We start from the raw sequence: 19508 nt of genomic DNA, 5'->3' as shown, positions 1-19508 counted from the left end.
TTACTCTTTTTTTAACTGAGGTTTTTATTCACCAAAATAAAAGCTCAGCACACACCGATTACAAGCACAAGTTTATTTTGGAGTGGAATTGAACAAATAGAAGGCAGATTATGTACTTTTTATACACTGAATAATCTTGATGGATCTGCATTTCTGTTTCCACTCCATTTTTAAGCCATATCGTCCTCCATATTTTCTTCTGTGAGATACTTGAAGGTCATATCTAATTAACTGGGAGAAGAAAAAAAACATACATAATTGCCTACAAATGCAGTAAACATCTTATGAATGATAAACACAGAATTTCATTCATTCACATCAATAAAAAATAGCTTTAAATACTAATTAAGCAAAACAAGAGTCTTACAAAAACAGGCGTAAGCAACTTCCAAGTACTTGTAGGTGCCTCTACAGGGGTCTCCAAACACGCTATTGATTGCACGAATAGTACAGCTGCTTTTCCCATTACACCTATACAGAACAAAATATTAATATTTCTTAATACATTCCTTTTTACTTGACATTGTACTTTATACTTTTTTACTTTAATGATGAGTGATGAGTATGTTAATACTTTAGTCCTTTTTTTCTCTTTATGTTTCATATGTACTGTTAACGGATGCACTTTTTTACATGTATCGTATCTTGTGCTGACCCCGCCCATCTGTCAAATTTTTAAAGTCAATGTGTCAAAGCGGACAGGGCGCCCAATCAGTCAGTGCGCCTTGTGTATGCACACTAAATTCAAGATTTTGTAGATGTCATTGTATGACGCTGATAGCTTGACTGTTTGGGTACATTGCTTGCTGACATGCTATATTTAGATAGTGAAAAGACTGACGTGAAAGGGGAATTTGTGTGTGCATATCATTACAATATTAGTTGTCAACAATGATGTTTTTGTAGGCTAACAGTGACCGAGACGATCGGGATTAGAGCTAAAATGGCTAAAACGAGATCAGAATACTTTAAAAAAAATCCTGTACAAAGGTTATAATACGGCAAAAACAATTTTAAATGATAAAATATGTCTAAAATACGGGGAAAATGTATAAGTTGACAGGTATGGAGTATGATGGTTAAAAAAATGTCAGTTTTCTACTTCCTGAAATTTTCATTTGCAAATTCCCCCCCCCCAAAAAAGTATCCAAAATTACCTGTTGGCGACAATTTCAGTTGGACTTAGACATTCAACATTTTGTAACTGATTGGGAGGCCTTTTGTAGGAACACGTGCTCCGGTCACGACGTCCATAGTCAGCACCGAAGACTGAGATGACTTGCCCGGCCTCTGGAATTGTGATGAGAAGTTATTTGAACGATATGTCGTAGGAATTGTTCATCAAGTAAAGGAAGGATAACTTACCACAAAATAAATGCATCAAAGACTCCTCGCATGCTATCGTGGTAACTATTTGAGAGAGAAGATTCAAAATATTAGTTATGAGGGGATATATCAAAGGCAATTCAACACAGATTACGTACTTGCGGGAAAGCATGTGAAGTTGGTTTGCAAGTATTTAAAGGTACCAACGCAGGGGTCAGGATTGCGAAAAGTATTTGTGTTGACCATACATGTCCTTTTGCCATTGCATCTGAAAATTTGATGAGAAAAAAACGTTATATACATAAAATGTTTAGGAAAATGAACATTGTGACAAAAAAATTAATTTCTTTATGTGTTCATAAAAAACATTTCTACAGTCTTCAGTGAAAGCAAACTGGAAAATTTGTTTTTTTTTTTCAAAATGGATAAAATATATACTTTTATTTTATATTATTTATTATTCATAGAAGAAAGAGGCAGGAGCTTGTGACGTAAGCAGGAAGCGACAATTGTTCAATTACAACGTTGGATAACAAAGCGGTTCGCTTAGCTAACTCAATTTTTGAAGTGTTATCGGGTATGCACTTAATTTTCTTACAAAATAACAAAATACCGTAACAAATAAGCTTATTTTTACGCGAAACAATATTCTTGCTTTTCTGGTAACTATGACGTCAAACTGCGTCTTAGTGTGGATTGGTCGCTTTTCTGATGACGAGCCAATCAAGAGAAAGTGGCGGGCCATGCAGACGGAACCAGGAAGAGATTGTCTACCTAAATACTTCGACCGGCTCATGTAAATACGCCAATATACCAATTTTTTTCTAAAATACACTCCATTTCCGCATAACATATCAAGGTGTTTATTTATTAATGTATTTGTTTTAACGAGAAACCATGTTTTTGCGACGTCAGTTAGTTTACAGATGGTTGAAAATTAATGGCAGGTTCCATTAACTATAAATAATAAATACATGTCGCTTTTTACAGGAGAGAAACACGTACTCTGTTTTCAAGGCGTCAACTGTGCCTTGACCGGCGCACTGGGTGTTTACCACCTGCTGTGGAGGTCTCCCTTCAGCACACACCACCGAGCTTGAGCGACCATACAAAGCCTGGTCAACGGAAATCACGCCACCCTCTGGCAAAAGACAAAAGTGCACAACAATCAAAACAATTCAACGAGGAAGGAATGGGACAATAACTGGCTTCAAGGTAAAGTATACAGAGATTAAAAATAATAAAGTAACTCATAAGAGCATGGTGTCCAAACTATGGGTCCCGAGGCGACTGTGGTCTGGTGGACAATCTTTTGGCCCGTAGGAAATTAAGAAAATATCATTAAAAATGGTCCACAAAATAAACAATCAAGTCAATTTATATTCTGTTGTACTTCCCAGCTGTAATACTAGATAAAGCTGGGGACTCTATTATTTCAAATCAATAGAAATAGTAAAACAAGGGTGTCAACTCGATTTCGTGTGGGCCAGACCGTTTTAGATATAATATTTAGATATTTTTTTAATAAATACTGGATTAAAGACCCTGAATATTCCGTTTTTAATACATCTAAGACAATCTTTATTTTAGCTTTTAAAAAAAAAATATTTTTAGATTTTACAAAATGATTTTTGAACTAAAAACAGCAAAAAAGATTAAAAAATAACAATTATTGATTTAAAAGGGGGAAAATCAGGAAATTTAATATACATCTAAACTCTTCATTTTAGTTTGATCCTTAAACAGAAAGTCGGCACTCATCAATTACTTTCCCGGGCCACACAAAATGATGCAGCGGGCCAGATTTGGCCCTCGGGCCGCCACTTTGACACATGTGCCATAAAATATTAGTGTTACGCAAATATATATGTACGCAAAACACAAATATATGTATAATTTTTTCTTAAAACTTTTTTGCAGTCTCTGAATATTTATTTTATTTGGCAGTTTGTTTCAGTAATGTAAATATAACTATAAATCAACAATGTAAATTAACTTTTAATCCACCATAATGAATTAACTCATTTAACTTTCTGATAACTGAGAAAGCTGACATAAAGACATTATATTATTATAACTGGCATTGGCGGGAGTTAACAGCAACCATTCGATTAAGTAACTAATGAGTTCATGATTACATTTTATTTAAATCCATACATAAAAGCTCTTGTGCGAGCTTTAATTTAAATAATGTTAACATACAGTCAAAAACTGATGTCAGATTATGCTTCAATTCAACAAACTACTATAAATGTGTATATACTTCAAAACTGTGTGGTTCAATAAAGGTCTAAACATTTATATATATATCACTTATTAATAGTCAAGAAAAATACCACATTTTTACCACAGTGTAGACGATGGACGTTCAAATTGTCCGAATCACAAGTAGTCATTTGCTCTACTGAATTGACAACTGTTGAAAAAAATACAAACAAATGAAAACATTGTTTAAAAAATTGAAATAAAATATGGTATATGGTTAATATATATTAATAGTCACCTGTTGCCAGGAATAAAGCTGTTGCTACCAGCACTGGAAAAACAGGTAAACAAATAAAGTAGACATTTTTAGACTGTATTTTTATGTCAAACAGTTACATTTACAAAATAGGATAAATATATTTTTATCTCTGTGAAATCAATACATGACTCAAAAGAGTACTCACCAATTTTTGAGCAGATTCCGACGCAGGACGCCATGTTTCCAAAGATCTAATCACTCCCGAAGAGGTTCCTTGGTACTTAAGGCTGAAAACTTGTCCCTCTTTATCTTTTCTTATCAAATGTTTGAGCTATTTTTAATCACTCTTGTTGCGTCAGCTCCATAACCAACACCACAAATAACGGCAACAGACAATTACCTACGTTGACACATTTTAAAAAACAGACAAAAAGCTTCTAAACGTTGTGTACTACAATTGCTTAACCGTTGCGAAACATCTTTTTGGAAGAAATATTGCACCAGGGTGTCTGTTTCGGTAAGTGCTTTTCCTATGTACTTGTACAAGAGGAACAACTTTATTATATTTATCTTTATTTTTTGCATCCTTTTGGAAAATGTGACAAAATTAAACGACGGTGTGAATTGCTCATTGATGTTTATTTGAGTTTGTGCCGAGTATTTCCTCTTATTTATTTTTTTTAAATCTGCAGCATGAGCAAAAATACATTTTAATATATGTATTATTTTTTTAATGTGTAGTTCCTAACAGTTAGTGCTCGTTTTACAACATATTTTTCACAAAGTATGGACAAATAGGCTTTGAGACAGTTTTTTTTCCACATTCATCAGGACTCTAAACTTTCAGTAGCACGACACACGGTCCTTTCTGTGTAATACCTTTGGGGTGAGGTAATATGAAAAGACGTTGGGTGGTGATCTGCCTCCTATTGGCTGACTGAAGGTAAGTGAAAGACAGTGAGAGGTAAGTAATCCGCTCGAAGGGTGATGCGATGTATCCATGACGGCAGAATGCCAAATTATGATTCCGAAATTATGACTTATTTGGGTCTTTTGCCAAGAAAACGCACCTTATGGAGAACCACTACTTGTTTCGTCATATGCAGTTTCTGGGTATTATAATTAGGCTTTTGTCAAAACAATGATGACAAAGCCTATGTCTGACTGTTATTGTATTTTTAACCAGGATTTAAAATTATAGATGTAGTGAATTTGGTACAGACTTAATTTAACAAAATAAAATCTTAAACTATAGCTAAAGAAAGTGTTTTAAATTATTACAATCTATTATTCCATTAGAAAGATTACAGTATTTAAGATAACTACTCACCTACCGTATAACGACTAAAAGATTAGACAACTGCACTGACGCAAGATGGCTGACATTTATAAATGACTACATCTTTAAACATTGCCTCACATGGATACATCATAGCAACAGCACAAAATTCATGGCTGCACAGCAAAGGTTTGTTTTATAAGATCTAAATTATTTTGACATTAGTTAAATAAGTGAAACCTTTATTTTATCCCCAAAATTTCTTGTATTTAATTAAATTAATTTGCATATGTATATCATGTATTTTTCATATGTTATGCCCATAACTAGCAATATAGCTTACATTAATAAAACACCGTTATTCAAATTTTCAAGTTTTTCTTTTTAGTACAATCAACTTCAGAAAAAAACATTGCGTTACAGTTAAGTAGATTGCGTTATAATAGGTCAAAACGATCTTATGGTCAGAGTAGATATCTTTATCAAACAGCCTAGAATGTTTTTGATTATGATGCCGACAGTGGCTTTTCAAAGCCCATCTATGAAGGACAGGAGAAATATGTACATTACAATAGTAATAAACAATCATTTATGTTCTCCCAAGATTTTATTAAGGCCATGTTTTGACGACAGTCATTTTCCATCTCAGTGCGTCACGTTAAAGGCTAATTGGAAGATCCCCAGGAGCTGTAAATAGCACAAAAACATTAAGCAACATGTCACAAATTTGTAATAGTTTAAATTTTGCAACAACAGACTCTTTTATTCAAATTAGGTAATCATAAGTCTATTATTTTGTGTGACAGAACTTTTCCCAGTTTGCGCAACTTTGTACCAAAGATAGGTTGTCTGGTTTTCATCTTTGTCTTTAATTTTTGATAATGTAAAGTCATGTCTAAAAATCAATGTCAATACATTGCCTTTTTAAAAAAAATGAACTTTTGGGATAAAGTAAAGTTGATTGAGAATATTTGAGATTGTTTTGGGAAGGAATGAAATTAATGCAGGCACTTACCACCACATGAATAAGCAACTTCCAAGTACTTGTAGGTGCCCGGACACGGGTCCCCAAAGACAGCATTGCTTGCCATGATATCACATTTATTTTGGCCATTACACCTAGAAACAAAATTGTCATTTATAGTAATTGGCCAAGCCAACCCTTTTGCCCAAATCATAAATTGTCAGTTTTGCACTGACATTTCAAACTGAAACCACCCATCAGCAGGGAATAAAGCTATGTATCTTTTATTAAATTACTCGGTTTTTTTTAACTCTATGATGCAAAAACACTATTTGTGTATTCTATAGCAACCAATAAGTTTGAGTTATTCAAATAACCGAGTTATTCAAGTAAATGTTTCATATATAAAAGTACAAAAAAGGTTTATACTGTAACCTAACACAAAACTAATAATAAAGCACAAATTCCATTTCATGAATTTTAACTTAAGAATTTTCTTTTGAAAAATAGGTAAAGTATTCCAGTGAGTGCATTTAAGTTTTTTTAATCTGCCATTTGTCTTAGACAAAATACACTGATAGCAACCAATAGACATAGATGTTATCACTTAAAATTCTTGAGTTTTTTTTACATTAAAAAAAGTAGATACATTAAAAAAAACTGTAAAATCCCCTTGTCAACAGGTTCAAGTTCTTTAAAATCTAACATTACATTTTAAAATATAAACTTCAGATTGTCAAATTGCCTTATTTTCTACTAGTGAACTCATTGGTCACTTACTTGTTGGCAACGATATCATTTGGGCCAATGCATTCCTTGTTTTCTATGCCATGTCGATGCCTTTTGTATTGACAGATGTTATCATTACGGCGGCCATAGTCAGCACCATAGACATGAATAACATGTCCTGGACCTGACAAATCCAAAATACCCCAATGAGAAGTCAGTTACTCCAAAAATACATATTTAACACTTACCACAATATAAATGTGCAATAGACATCTCACAAGCCACCGCAGTTACTGTGAATAAAGCAAAAATCAGATCAATTTTTGATCAAAAAAATACGCAGAGACAACTTACTTGCAGGCATGCAGTCAAAGTTTGTTAGTAAATATTTTGAGGTGCCAACACAGGGATCAGGTTTGCGGAAATCTTCCAGGAACAAGTCACATGACTGCTTTCCATTACAACTGCAGAAACAAAATATCCTTGAAAAACTTTGTTTTAGAAGATAAAACATTTTAAAAAGATGGCAACTAGCGAGTGAAAAGTAGTTAGCATATCGACTTCAGTTCTGATCTGTTCCAGATCTTCTTGCATACCCAATCTTAACTTTGTCCAAGGTGCCTTGCCGGGTACATTTAGTATCAGCCACCGTTTCATGAGATTGCGGCTCAATGCAAACTTCGGAACTTGAGCGGCCATACAGAGCATCTGTCACATCGATCACTCCTTGTCCTGTCAAATGTGGGAACAAGTTTAGGTTGGCTAGGCTAGTCCCACAAAGTACAGATAAATAGCCTTAAGGACAGTTTTTTTCCCACATCCGTCAGGACTCTAAACTTGCGGTAGCACGACACACAATCCCTTCTGTGTAATAAATTCAGGGTGAGGTATTGTGATAAGACAATGGGTGGTTATCTACCTCTTACTGGCTGACCGAAGGTAAGTGAAGGTAGTGAGAGGTAAGTGATCCACTCGGGGGTAATGTGATGTATACATAATGCAGATTGCCAAATTACGAGTCCGAAATTATCACTTTATTGGGTCTTTTGCCGAGAAAACGCACCTTATGGAGAAGCACTACCAATTTCGTCATTCACAATCTGTTCATAGGGCAAAAAATAAACTGGCTAAATAATGTTAAACAGCCATTGTTTTGTTTTTTGTCCAAGAAATTCAGTTTTTGATTGGGTACGTAGCTGCAGACTACCTGCTTGATCATTTTTTTGAGATTTCTCAGGTTGCAAAGAGAAACATCGTTAATAAAACCACTAAATAAGGCTTTAGGTAGCATTGTTACCTCCAAATAACCCAAAAATAAAAATAATTTAATATTTTCCAGACAGGTTTTGTTTTTTAAGGCATTTTTGAAGAGTAGAGGCATTTTTGTGAGATATATTTACCATTCAGTAGCTGTCTGAGATTCACTCACTGTTATGATGATTCTCTCTAGTTTAACTATAAATTTTACATTTAACTCATCACAATTAAATCACAGGTCTCAACTACCATTATCTAACGAGTCAAATGTATTTTTCCCAAAATCCCAATTGGTGATTACATCATTAGTTTCTACTATGCAGCAGCAAACCCCAATTTTAATACGAAATTTTATTAGTTATTGACCTGCAATCTATACTTTAAGATTTAGTCATTTTATTTATGTGTAAAAAATCATGACTGTTGGCCTTAAAAATACAACAGCACCTTTACCAAAAAGGCAAATTAAAGTTTTAATCTTACCACAGTGCAAATGGTGGACTTGCTGATGGTTTATATCACAGGTGATTACTTGCTCAGCAGATTCAACTCCTACAATAAAAATAATAGGTTATAATGCAATATAAATCAATTATTTCATGCAGGACTTTAATATTTGAAACTCACCTGCTGTTAGGAGGAGCAATCGCATTATTGTCAGCCCTAAACAAATAAACAACATTTAGTATTAATTTCACAAAGTAAGAGATAAGCATTAAAATGAAGTATAAACTTACAAAGTCCAACGCAAAATGCCATGTTTCACACAATGTAATATTTAGTACTTGTACCACACAACAGTTTTTATTGTTTTTATAGTGACTTTGACACTTTTACTCAAGCTGCTAATCAAAAGCCACGCCTTCTTTGTGTTCCGGCCAATGGCGGCAGGGTTTCTATCATCTAATTAACGACAAGTAGCAAAAGTGTGAAAACAAGTAATCTAAAAGTCACAATGTAGAACAAAATAAAATTTAACTGTCTTTCATATTTGTGGACCAAGAATGGCGAGATTGGTTAAATAATTGTATAAAAATTAATAAGAATTAAGGCATTGTGTCATGAAATATTTATGAATTTCAAAACTGATTTGTATGTTTTAAGTCTGGTGTCAAAGTGGCGGCCCGGGGGCCAAATCTGGCCCGCTGCATCATTTTGTGCGGCCCGGGAGAGTAAATCGTGTATAAATTTTCTATTTTAGGATCAAATTAAAATGAAGAGTATAGATGTATATTAAATCTCCTGATTTCCGCCTTTTAAATCAATAATTGTAATTTTTTTAATCACTTTTTTCTGTTTTTAGTTTTTATTGTTATGTCATTAGGCGTGTCGTTTCAAAAAAGGGGGAGCTTGATGTCAATTGCATAAATAAATGAATACATTTTAAATTATATATTAATATGTGGAGATATACACCTGGTGGTGGTCATTTGATCAGCTGATTGGACGGAAGCCTTGCAGTCGTTATAAAAACAAGTGTGTCAACTGTGAAGTGTGTCAGTGTTGCAGTCTAATTTGTGTAAAACATGGAGCTTCTCTTCAGACTTAGCTTGTTGATTTGTAAGTATTATTATCCCCAATATATTGCCCTTTAACATCTAGTCTTTGTTTCAAAAGAAAGAAATTATTCAACTTTTGGTGAAATATTAAGTGATAAGAACTAAATGTCTATTTGGTATTTTAATGTGTTCACTGCCCAGTAAAATCTATCTCATTGTTGTTTTGCAGCCCTGACGGTGACCTATTCTCTTCTCCCAGCAGGTAATTTTTCTACTGTAATGTTTGACATCGTACAATTATGTTGGTTTGAAGGCAATATAGTAATATCACTTGGGTTTTTTTCAGTGGTTGATGCTTCTGAAAAAGCCACCACCTGTGACTTGTTACCTTTGAACATTCATCACCTCAGCTGTCGTAAGTTGTTAGCTTTACCCAAAGTATTAGTGTTAGCTTTAAAAGGGTTAAAAAATGGCATCAAGGATTGGATTGGGTTAATATTTCAATGTTGAATTTATCATTTAATGCGTTTTCTTAGCTCAATTGTGAAGACTTCATGATTATGCGTTTTTTTTCTTTTAAAACAATGGGCATTATGGTGAATTTTCTTTGACAATTTATAATGATCAAAAGTAGATGCTTAGGTTAAAATTATGGTATGGTAAATTGTTTTTCTAATCCTAGACCTAGATGAAAGCAGATTGTCTTTGGAATGACTTATTTGCCTTGGAGAAATGATCAATTAGTCAATTTTTTGCTAAAACAATCTGATTAATCATTAGCTATACTTGCGATGCCAACAATCTGTACTAGGACATTAATTTTTAAAGTCTGGCTTCTGGTTCTGACAAATTTGAGTGCAGAATCTAGTTTCTTCATTTCAACAACATTACGTTGTACAAACTTTTAGTTTTGGCTTTTGAATTCAAGTTGAAAGTCTCTCAAACTAACTCAGTGCAAGCTTTACTGTGCATTTCAGCCATTTTCATGGGAATTAACTCTAAAATTGTCCTAGAGTTTCCAATCTAATACTTTGGCTGCCCATGACATGATTTGTAATCAGAAACATGAATGCACTTTCAGAACATGGCGTCATCTACGTGGATCAGGCGATGTATGGCCGCACCAATTCGCTACTCTGCAGTGAGGGTGTTGCCAAAAATATGCTAGCTGATGTCAAATGCTCTCAGGATGGTGCCGAAGAGCGCATTAAGACCAGGTATGTTTTTGGTTCCCCAGAAAGCTCGTCATAGCCCCTTTTTTTATATAGCGCGGGTATAAAAAACTTGGACAGCTCGACAAAAGGCATTGTCAAAATTTGGTGCTGAAAAATCAGTATCACAAGTCATTCTCTTTTAAATCAATTGGATGTTTTCTTTGTGTCAATGTTGGGTACTATGAAATATATAAAAGAGGAATCTACTTCCTTTTAAATTTAATTGTACCTTTAGTGTCAAATTGGGGTCGGTTTGTGGGCTTTATCAACGTCAACTCATTTCATGTGGGCCACACCCTTTTAGATCTAATATTTACATAATATATATATTTAATTATGCAATATCTTTTTTTATATAACTAAAAATGTCACTTGACTTGAAAATTTTTACTTCAGCAATGCTTGTAAAAGTTTACACTAAAGACCTTTAAACATTAAAAGGCAGGTGACACATTTGGCTAAAAAAAAAACAGCCTTTTAATTTGTTATGCTAAAAATGAATCTTAAACTTCAGTAATATCAAAACCTGAAGAGTATTTAAATGATTCCATTTCACTGCCAGCACTAAAGTTTGCTTGGAAAGAAATATTAATTTGTCCCCAATCAAATTTGGTTGGATTTTGTGGCCCAAAAAATTGTGAAATAATATAACTGAATTTTCACGACTATGCGGCGCATCGCATTTTAAGCCGCAGTGTCGGTAACTAGTGCTATACCTGTAAACTTATTATTTTTGTTTTTTTCTTCTACAGTTGCAATGGCAAAACAATGTGTGAATTAAACACGGATGACTTCCGCAGACCCGACCCTTGTGTCGGCACATTGAAATACTTGCAGACCAACTACACTTGCCAGAACGCAAGTAAGTCAGCCGTATAGACGACTAGACAAAATATTTATCTAATTTTTGTTCTACTCCCACAGTAACTGTGATTGCGTGTGAGAATTCCGAGGCCTATTTGTTTTGTGGTGAGATAAAAAGTTATCTTTTTTTGGATTGAGTGGGAGCATGACTGACTTATCTTATTTGACATGCCTCAATTTTGCCAATCTTAGAAGTGGGAAACCAGATTTACATCCACGGTGCCGACTATGGGCGTCGTGATCGGACCACATGTGCTTTCCAAAAGCCTCTGAAACAATTGGAGAACACTGCATGCATGAATCCGACGAAAATCGTTGCTGATGGGTAAAGTAGTTTGATTTTTGGATGATATTTAGGTTTGGTGTAATGATCTGATGGGGTTTTTTTTAACTGGCAGAAAATGGGTCAAAAAGGTTGGGCCTCCTGGTCAGGAGTTTTATTCAGGCTTTAAACAAGTGGTAATTGAATATTTGAACTGTTCTGGGATTAATATTTTTAGCTGCCAGGTATGCTTTGGGGGAAAAAATCGGCTATTTTCTCAAATATTGCAACTATTCAACATTCATGGTTTTCAAGTCCAAACCAGTCATTTTTAACTAATTTGTAGTTTGGTTTCATTTAGAACTAAAGGAAAAAAAGCAATTGTGCCCTAATATTCCTAAATATGAAAATATTGAAAGCTTTGTGTAGTCCCAATTCCTTAAAAAAATAATATTTTGCCCGTGAGTTCGGACTTTTTTAAAATATACTTTAATCTGAATCGGACCCTGTTAACATATTAAAGTATCAATGATTCAAGTCTCATCATTGTGGGAACTTGCGGTTCCTTTAAATCAACTTTAACTACTCACATGAGTAAAATGTTATTATAGTGTCACTCCATCGCGATCTCATGCACTGAAATGTAAGCTTTTGTGGCCAGATGCAATGGGAAAGAAACCTGCACAATCCCAGTTAGCAGCGATCTGTTTGGAGACCCCTGCAAAGGTACTGCCAAGTATTTGGAGGTTGCGTACTCGTGTAAAGGTAAGTCTTAATTTATCCTCAAGTCCTTAATGATATGCTAATTTAATCAAAATAGCCTTTTGACTTGATATACAGAACATTTGTTGGGACTTGAAATGAACATTGTCCATGTTATGCCTTTTTTTGCGACAGGTACTGGAAGACGTTCTTCCAATTCCCAGTAAACCAGGAGATGCTATGTTTTCAGTCCTTCTGTAAGCTGTGATAAACTGTATTTTTGTGGAATGGAACATGGTTGTCTTCAAATATTACCTCAATAAATGTACTTGAAAGGGAAGTTTGGCAGAATTTGCAACTTTTTTTGGGCCTTTATTTCATCTTGAAAGCAAAATTTGATGTATAATACATGGCTAATTGTGAAGCGCAATTTCTGCTGAGCTTCCTGTTGTGGTAGGAAGAAGAATTGGTTTCAATTTGGGTGTTTGCCTGTAAACTTTTGTTTTTCCTATTTAGCGATGTTTCTTTAGCTTTGAATGTTGTCCAAATGGCTTGGACATTAAAACCTAAAAATTTCAAACACTGTAATCTCACTATTCAAATACTAATAGTTTAAAAAACCTTTTAGTGCACCTCCAGTTATGTCCCAAACTATGGCCTGTTAAGCAACCTGAATGCCCATATTTTAATAGTCTGCTGTGAATAAAGAAAATTTCTAAAGTAAAATGCCGTGTGCCAAAGGTTTAAATTTGGCTAATAGAAACAATTGGAAAACATAAACTCTAAGTAAAGTTTGTCACTTAATTTCCTCAGTGATCAAAATTTAACACTAATATAAGATAATCATTGAACTTAAGTTTCCAAGTGCAATTTATGTCACTTATACCATGTGAATTTAACTTTCTGTTCTACATGGTCTACAAAATTTCAGTAGTGTAAATATTGTAAAAACTAATGTTTTTATAAGATGTAAATTCTAGGAATACAATTCATACCTCATTCACTGTCAATATTTAGGATAAAAATATCACAAAAATGTGTATTTCACTATTATTAATGGTGATTAATATGCAGCATTTACAGTCAGAAGAAAGTAGACATCTATAGTCATAAATTGCAGCTGATGAGTGTACATTTAAAATGTTAAAAACCTTATCTTTTTACTCATTCTGATCCTCAATTTAGAGGACTAATCTTTAATTTATCGGTCTTTCAAGAATGATTGGACAACCATTGTAAAAATATCTTTTTCTGAACTACTTTATCTTCATTAGGATTGTAAGTGGTGCTGGAACTTATCCCAGCTGACTTCAGACCAGAGATGGGGAACATCCTCAAGTGGACAGCCAATCACTAGGTACAAGGAGATAAACAACCAATCACTAATAGCTAAGGGCAATTTAGTGTCCAATCAACCCTGACATGCATGTTTTTGGAATGTGGGAGGAAACTGGAGCACCCAGAGAAAACCCATGCAGGCCTAGGGAGTACTTAATGAAAGATTAAGTTAAATAAGACTTTAGGAGAAATGAAAGTGTGAGAGAAATTATGGCAAAAAAATAACTTTATTGTCATTTTTTCCTTGCAATACAAGACTTTAGAACTCTATGTACTGTTTAAATTGCCTTTTGAGAAGTAAACGTGCTACCATTTTACAGTCAAATTGGAGTCTTCACTGGTTAGGTCAGTCTTGGATGGATAGACCACTTTTAGATTCCCGTCCTGGTCCACCGTTCGGACTTGTTGGATGACCAATTCATTGCCAGTCTCCCCGGCACCCGTCTGCTCCAATGGGGTGGTTTCTTCTTCTTCACCTGAACCGTCTTCCTCTCCTTGCGCAGTCGTGAATTTATTCAACTCTGCCATTTTCTGCCAGAAAACGACCAAATTTGGTTAATCTTTAAATAACATTTCAATCTTAAAAAGGGAAAATATTTCTAAAGTATCTTACTTCGATCAAAGTATCCATGACATCTTTACAGGTCTGCAGGCTTTGGGCACTTGTCACCTCCAAGAACAACTCCTTAGTTGTTTTTTTAATCTGTTGTGGATTTTTTGATCAAGGCGGAAAAATGTCATTATTACTGGAGTATTTTTCAGATTATTTCATACAATTTCATATAACACACACCTTAGTTTTCTCACTGTTTGTGATTGGCGGGAACGAAATCACATGTCCTTCTGCGTCCACCAAACAAGGGTATAATGCTTTTCCTTTAAGAAGCTCCAGATATCTGGAAAAAGATGTTGTTGTCATCAATGTTCCCTCTAAAATGCTCACTTTCGTGTTCACAGCAAACAAATTCGGCGCAAAAAATAAAATTCAAATTCAATTGGGAAAAAAATAAACATTAAAAAAAGTTCTGTGCCATTTTGCAATACAATTCACATAATGGCGATCCTGTCACTGATAGACAATAAACTGTAATTACAGATTAAAATCAATGACTTTTTGCAAGTTAGCATATAGCTAACAGTTCGGTTAAACTGCTGCCAAGCCTTTATCATGGTGAAATGAGCCAAAGTACAAAATAAATGCGGTTCTTATAAAATAGAATGGTTATCAGATTAGTAGAACTAGAATAAGTGCAATTAGTAGAACAAGTGGTGAAATTGGTGTTCACCGCAAAACATTCAGTGAACCTAAACTTGAAAAGCAAATTTTCTGATGGAATATTATTGCATAAATAAGGTGACATTCATCAGAAAAAACATTTGAATGAAAACGATTAGTGAGAAAAATAAGGTTAAATTTAAGTCATATTTGTGCATATTCTAGTGTCATTTATTTAGAGGTTTTATTCATAGATATGAATGATTACATTTTATTATGACTATATCATTTATGGGTAGTAGGCATGGATTTTCTTATGGCAGGTGTGATACTAGTCACATTGACTTTAAAAATTTGACAGATGGGCCGGGTCAGCACAAGATACGATAACATATAAAAAAGTGCATCCGTTAACAGTACATATGAAACAAACAGAAAATGTATGGAAAAGCATGTATTTTGTGTTTGGGGACTGACTTGTGAAGGCCGGTAACATTCTGCCTCTTCTTCTGCTTCCTCAGCTCGTCAGCTTCCAGCTGAAGATGGCGCATCAGCTCCACGGCCGTCATCTCCTTCCGACCCAACGGGACAATCTGGCCCGGGGAAGGGGTAAAAGAAACCATGTCAGAAATGTGAGAGACTCGGGTGAGTTTTTTTTTTTTTTTTGACAATGTGGGAATGGGATGTTAGCCTACTTTGAGCTGCGTGGGAGGTATGGCGTCGTACACCAGCGGGCCTTTGAGACGTTGCGCGTCGTGAGTGGCGATGGTCGCGATGGTTCTTCTGCCGCATATTTCGTCATGGAGTTTGTTCTGGGTTAGAGATGGAATGGAAATGGAAATTAGAAGGTACTACATTGACATGACATTTTTTTTGGTTTTATTTTGCGATTGTAATAAAATGTTTTTTTGCGGTAAGTGTTGTCAGAAACAATTACAGTAATACCTTGAGATACGAGTGTAATGCGTTTCGGGTTAGAGCTCTTGAGATATGAGCTTAATGCGTTCCAGGACAGAGGTCGTAAGTCAATTTACTCTTATCTCAAATCATTTTTTTCTCATTTAAAATCACTAAATACATATTTGTTCCCACCCTCGGGAAAACAAACTTCACCTAAAAATAGGATATTACAATGAAAATACATGTTTTGATGAATGAGTAAATATTCATAAATGAATGAATATTAATAATAATTCTAAAGGCAGCTTCCGTTTTTTTTTTTGAGGAAAAGTAGATGTTTGAAACGCTTATTTTGCTAATCCATAAAAGCTTAATGAAGAACTACAAAAATAGTTTTTGGCTCATTTTAAGTCAAAATAAATACAAATGTATTTTTTGTTTTATACTAAATCAAAAATAATAATAATAATTCAAAGATGTCAAATTGTCGGCTCGGGGGCCAAATCTGGCCCACCACATCATTTTTAGTGGCCCGAAAAAGTAAATGATGAGTGCCGACTTTCTGTTTTAGGATCAAATTAAAATGTTAAATTTAAAATATTAAATATTAATATAATTTAATATTAATATTAAAATGAGTATAGATGTATATTAAATTTCCTGATTTTCCCCCTTTTAAATGAATAATTGTATTTTGTTAACGATTTTTTTTACAGTTTTTAGTTAAAAAATAATTTTGTAAAATCTAAAAATATATTTTAAAAAATGCTAAAATAATCATTGTTTTAGATCTATAAAAAACTGAATATTCAGGGCTTTTAATCCAGTTCATTTAATCAATTTATTTAAAAAAATCCAAATATTATATCTAAAATAGTTCGGCCCACATAAAATCAAGTTGACGTTAAAGCGTCCCGCGACCCAACCCGAGTCTGCCACCCTTCCTCTCAATGACAAACTATTACATTTTCCACTAGTGCCAACACCTTAACCACACCTTACCTGTATTATAAACAGAAACAAAAGCCCAAAAAAAACACAAAGAAAAAAAAACTGGATTTACCATCACCAAATGACTACTATACCTGTGCCATGAGGAAGCGTTTGAGAGAATTCCCCGATTTCAGATTCATCCCTCTAACCACACAGCAGACCAAATAAGGCCGAACTTCCTTGACCTCGGCGCTCACTTTGACGGTGAGGATCTCTCGAGCCTCAGAAACGCAAAGAACCCTCAACACCATCTTGTTGATGTCTTCCATTTGATCCTCTTCTTCTTCTCTCTTCTTTCTCTGCTGTTGTCTTTTCTTCTTGCCACCCACGTCACCTTTCTCCTCCCCTTCTCTGCCCTTCCCTCGGAGATAATCGAGGATGGACTTAGTCTGGCAACCGTTGACCATTTTCTCCAGCCGTTTGTCGTTGAGCTTGTTGCCCTTGAAGTTGATCTCCTTTAACTTGGGGCACTCGCTTAGATTGGGTGGGATTTCATGCAGGCGGTTGTTGGAGAGGTCAAGGGTCTGGAATAGAGGAAAATAGTAGTGTAAAATCGACTTGAGTACTTTGAAATGCGGGTTCAACTACCGGATGTTTGGAAGATTTGAAGTAAAGAAAAAAAGCTACTGGATTTTCTTGAATATTAGCCGCCTTTGCATATAAATTGCACCCTAAAAATTGTTGATTTTACAAATTCTCTCGTATAAGCCACTGTTTTTCATGTTTTTTGCTAGATACATTTTTTTGTCTCTTGAATTTCATTCATAGACATTAAAATTAATCTTAAGGGTGCATCTTATACATGGGGGCAGCTAATATGTGAGAAAATACAGTAGATACAATTGGATCCATGTTGATCTAAACTTTTGTTGAAAAAAAGTTTTCATTCAAATGTCTAAAGCTTTAAAAATTTGACAGATGGGCCGGGTTAGCACAAGATATGATACATATAAAAAAGTGCATCCGTTAATAGTACATATGAAACATAAACAGAAACATCATTAAAGTAAAAAGTATACAGTACAAAGTAAGGTAAAAAGTATAAAGTACAAAGTAAAGTAACAAGTATAGAGTACAAAGTAAAGTAAAAAGTATAAAGTACAAAGTAAAGTAAAAAGTATAAAGTACAAAGTAAAGTAAAAAGGCTAGTATTAAGACATTAAAATGTCACTTAAAAAAGATATAGGGGCTGTAAAACACGAAAAACAAATAAGAGTGGACAGATCTACTTCCACTGGCTTCCGCGTGACGGCGCCATCTCGGGGAAAAAAAACATTATTTGGACAACGTAGGGCGGGCCGCATTGCAACGCCTCGCGGGCCAAATGTGGCCCGCGGGCCGTAGTTTGCCTATGCGTGTTTTAGCCTCTCCTCTCGTCCAGCCACGCCCCCTTTACGCTCTAAAACCGCCCACCTTTAGAGGCCCGGGTGCGGCGTGGTCCCCTGCATGTCCGCCCCTGGATCTCACCTTCAACCCTGTCAGTTTGTTAACATCTCTGCTCAGCTCCACGAGGGTGTTGTCCGAAGCCATTACGGTGCTGAGCCGATCCAATCGCGGCGAGTAGAAGTCACTAGGGAAAGTTTCGATTCGGTTCTTGGACATATTAATGGTAGAAAGCTTGACGCAGTTACTCAGTCCATCCGGAAGAACCTCCAAGCGGTTGCAGCTCACATTCAAAGTGGTGAGCTCAAGTAGCTGGGTGATTCCATCTGATAATAAATCGAGATTGTTGGAGGACAAGTCCAGAACTTTAAGTGATTTAAGACTGCCGATTGTAACCGGAATATGTGCGATCTTATTCCTGCAAAGAATGAGACTTTGGAGGGTGGAGAGATGCTGGATGTCCTCGTGGAGCTCCGTCAAACTCGGACACTGGCTAACCTCGAGATAATTGAGTAGCGTTAGGGAGTAAAGGGAAGATGGGAGACCCCCGTGTGAGGATATCTTCGCGTCGGCTGTGGCGCCTTGGAAAACTAGTTCGCGTCGCTTTTCTAATGCTGCTTTCTCCACTTCTGGCCATGTTTCGGCGTCATCCATGTTGGCGAGACTGCTGTGAAACCGGAACTTCCGGGGTTTCATTTGCAATCTTCGAAATAAAAGACCTTTTTTTTTGTTTTTCATTAAGAAATACAAATACTCGTAAACGTTTAGCATCTTTCAAAATTTGTATATTTTAAAAATAAATTTTGCGGCACACTGAGTAATTTCATTCGTGTTTTTTTTACCGTATATTTGCCCTTATCAATATAATCTATGAGTCTAAATGTCTGAACTAGGCCGTGAACTAATCTGTCGGCCATTTTGAGTCAGAGTCATTCGCTAAACATTCATTAAGCGTGTAGTTTCCAGTCTTATTGGAGTTCTATGGTTACTACATCTCTTAATTGCAAAATTCCACACCAGAGAATGAAAACAAAGATGAATTCAAAACAATCAAACAAAAATATGGTCAGATAAAAAGCTCACTTCAAAAAATGTGTTTTGTTATATATTTACAACAG

The 19508-nt window shown here is 35.1% G+C and overlaps 3 protein-coding genes across 3 annotated transcripts; 1 reads left to right on the top strand and 2 right to left on the bottom strand.

Annotated features, from left to right (window-relative positions):
• Positions 1–94: 94 nt before the first annotated feature.
• LOC144202919 (L-rhamnose-binding lectin CSL1) lies at positions 95–8859 on the bottom strand. The gene is made up of 19 exons (XM_077726046.1): positions 8757–8859; positions 8647–8682; positions 8503–8571; positions 7359–7494; positions 7117–7226; positions 7011–7055; positions 6814–6946; positions 6085–6188; positions 5874–5935; positions 5727–5756; positions 3996–4041; positions 3830–3862; positions 3674–3742; positions 2332–2467; positions 1485–1594; positions 1366–1410; positions 1158–1290; positions 368–471; positions 95–231 (listed from the first exon to the last, which is right to left on the bottom strand). Exons 1-19 carry the CDS (start codon positions 8776–8778, stop codon positions 224–226), a joined length of 1431 nt encoding a protein of 476 aa, XP_077582172.1. The 5' UTR covers positions 8779–8859; the 3' UTR covers positions 95–223.
• Positions 8860–9545: 686 nt separating this feature from the next.
• On the top strand, positions 9546–12973 carry LOC144202890 (L-rhamnose-binding lectin SML-like). Its single transcript, XM_077725980.1, has 9 exons — positions 9546–9579; positions 9748–9780; positions 9865–9933; positions 10600–10735; positions 11485–11594; positions 11657–11701; positions 11789–11921; positions 12520–12623; positions 12756–12973. Exons 1-9 carry the CDS (start codon positions 9546–9548, stop codon positions 12785–12787), a joined length of 696 nt encoding a protein of 231 aa, XP_077582106.1. The 3' UTR covers positions 12788–12973.
• A 1133-nt stretch (positions 12974–14106) lies between these two features.
• Positions 14107–19084, bottom strand: lrrc47 (leucine rich repeat containing 47). Its single transcript, XM_077731073.1, has 7 exons — positions 18475–19084; positions 17100–17531; positions 15810–15926; positions 15592–15707; positions 14692–14794; positions 14512–14601; positions 14107–14429 (listed from the first exon to the last, which is right to left on the bottom strand). The coding sequence occupies exons 1-7, from the start codon at positions 19042–19044 to the stop codon at positions 14205–14207; spliced, it is 1653 nt and encodes a 550-aa protein (XP_077587199.1). The 5' UTR covers positions 19045–19084; the 3' UTR covers positions 14107–14204.
• Between the last annotated feature and the right edge of the window lie 424 nt (positions 19085–19508).

This window comes from Stigmatopora nigra, chromosome 1 (assembly GCF_051989575.1).
Source record: "Stigmatopora nigra isolate UIUO_SnigA chromosome 1, RoL_Snig_1.1, whole genome shotgun sequence".
NCBI classification, from domain to species: domain Eukaryota; kingdom Metazoa; phylum Chordata; class Actinopteri; order Syngnathiformes; family Syngnathidae; genus Stigmatopora; species Stigmatopora nigra.
This window is presented reverse-complemented; position numbering and strand designations above follow the sequence as displayed.

Bases quoted from the DNA above. Each gene is read 5' to 3' on its own strand.
- LOC144202890 (XM_077725980.1), top strand. From the start codon at position 9,546: ATGGAGCTTCTCTTCAGACTTAGCTTGTTGATTT. The intron at 10,736-11,484 runs GTATGTTTTTGG...TTTCTTCTACAG, and splicing joins GAAGAGCGCATTAAGACCAG to TTGCAATGGCAAAACAATGT. The intron at 11,702-11,788 runs GTGAGATAAAAA...TGCCAATCTTAG, and splicing joins CGAGGCCTATTTGTTTTGTG to AAGTGGGAAACCAGATTTAC.
- LOC144202919 (XM_077726046.1), bottom strand. From the start codon at position 8,778: ATGGCATTTTGCGTTGGACTTT. The intron at 7,495-8,502 runs GTAAGATTAAAA...CACATTTGACAG, and splicing joins AGTCCACCATTTGCACTGTG to GACAAGGAGTGATCGATGTG. The intron at 1,411-1,484 runs GTACGTAATCTG...TCTCTCAAATAG, and splicing joins CTTCACATGCTTTCCCGCAA to TTACCACGATAGCATGCGAG.
- lrrc47 (XM_077731073.1), bottom strand. From the start codon at position 19,044: ATGGATGACGCCGAAACATGGCCAGAAGTGGAGAAAGCAGCATTAGAA. The intron at 15,927-17,099 runs GTATAGTAGTCA...TCTCTAACCCAG, and splicing joins AACGCTTCCTCATGGCACAG to AACAAACTCCATGACGAAAT. The intron at 15,708-15,809 runs GTAGGCTAACAT...TCCCCGGGCCAG, and splicing joins TACCTCCCACGCAGCTCAAA to ATTGTCCCGTTGGGTCGGAA.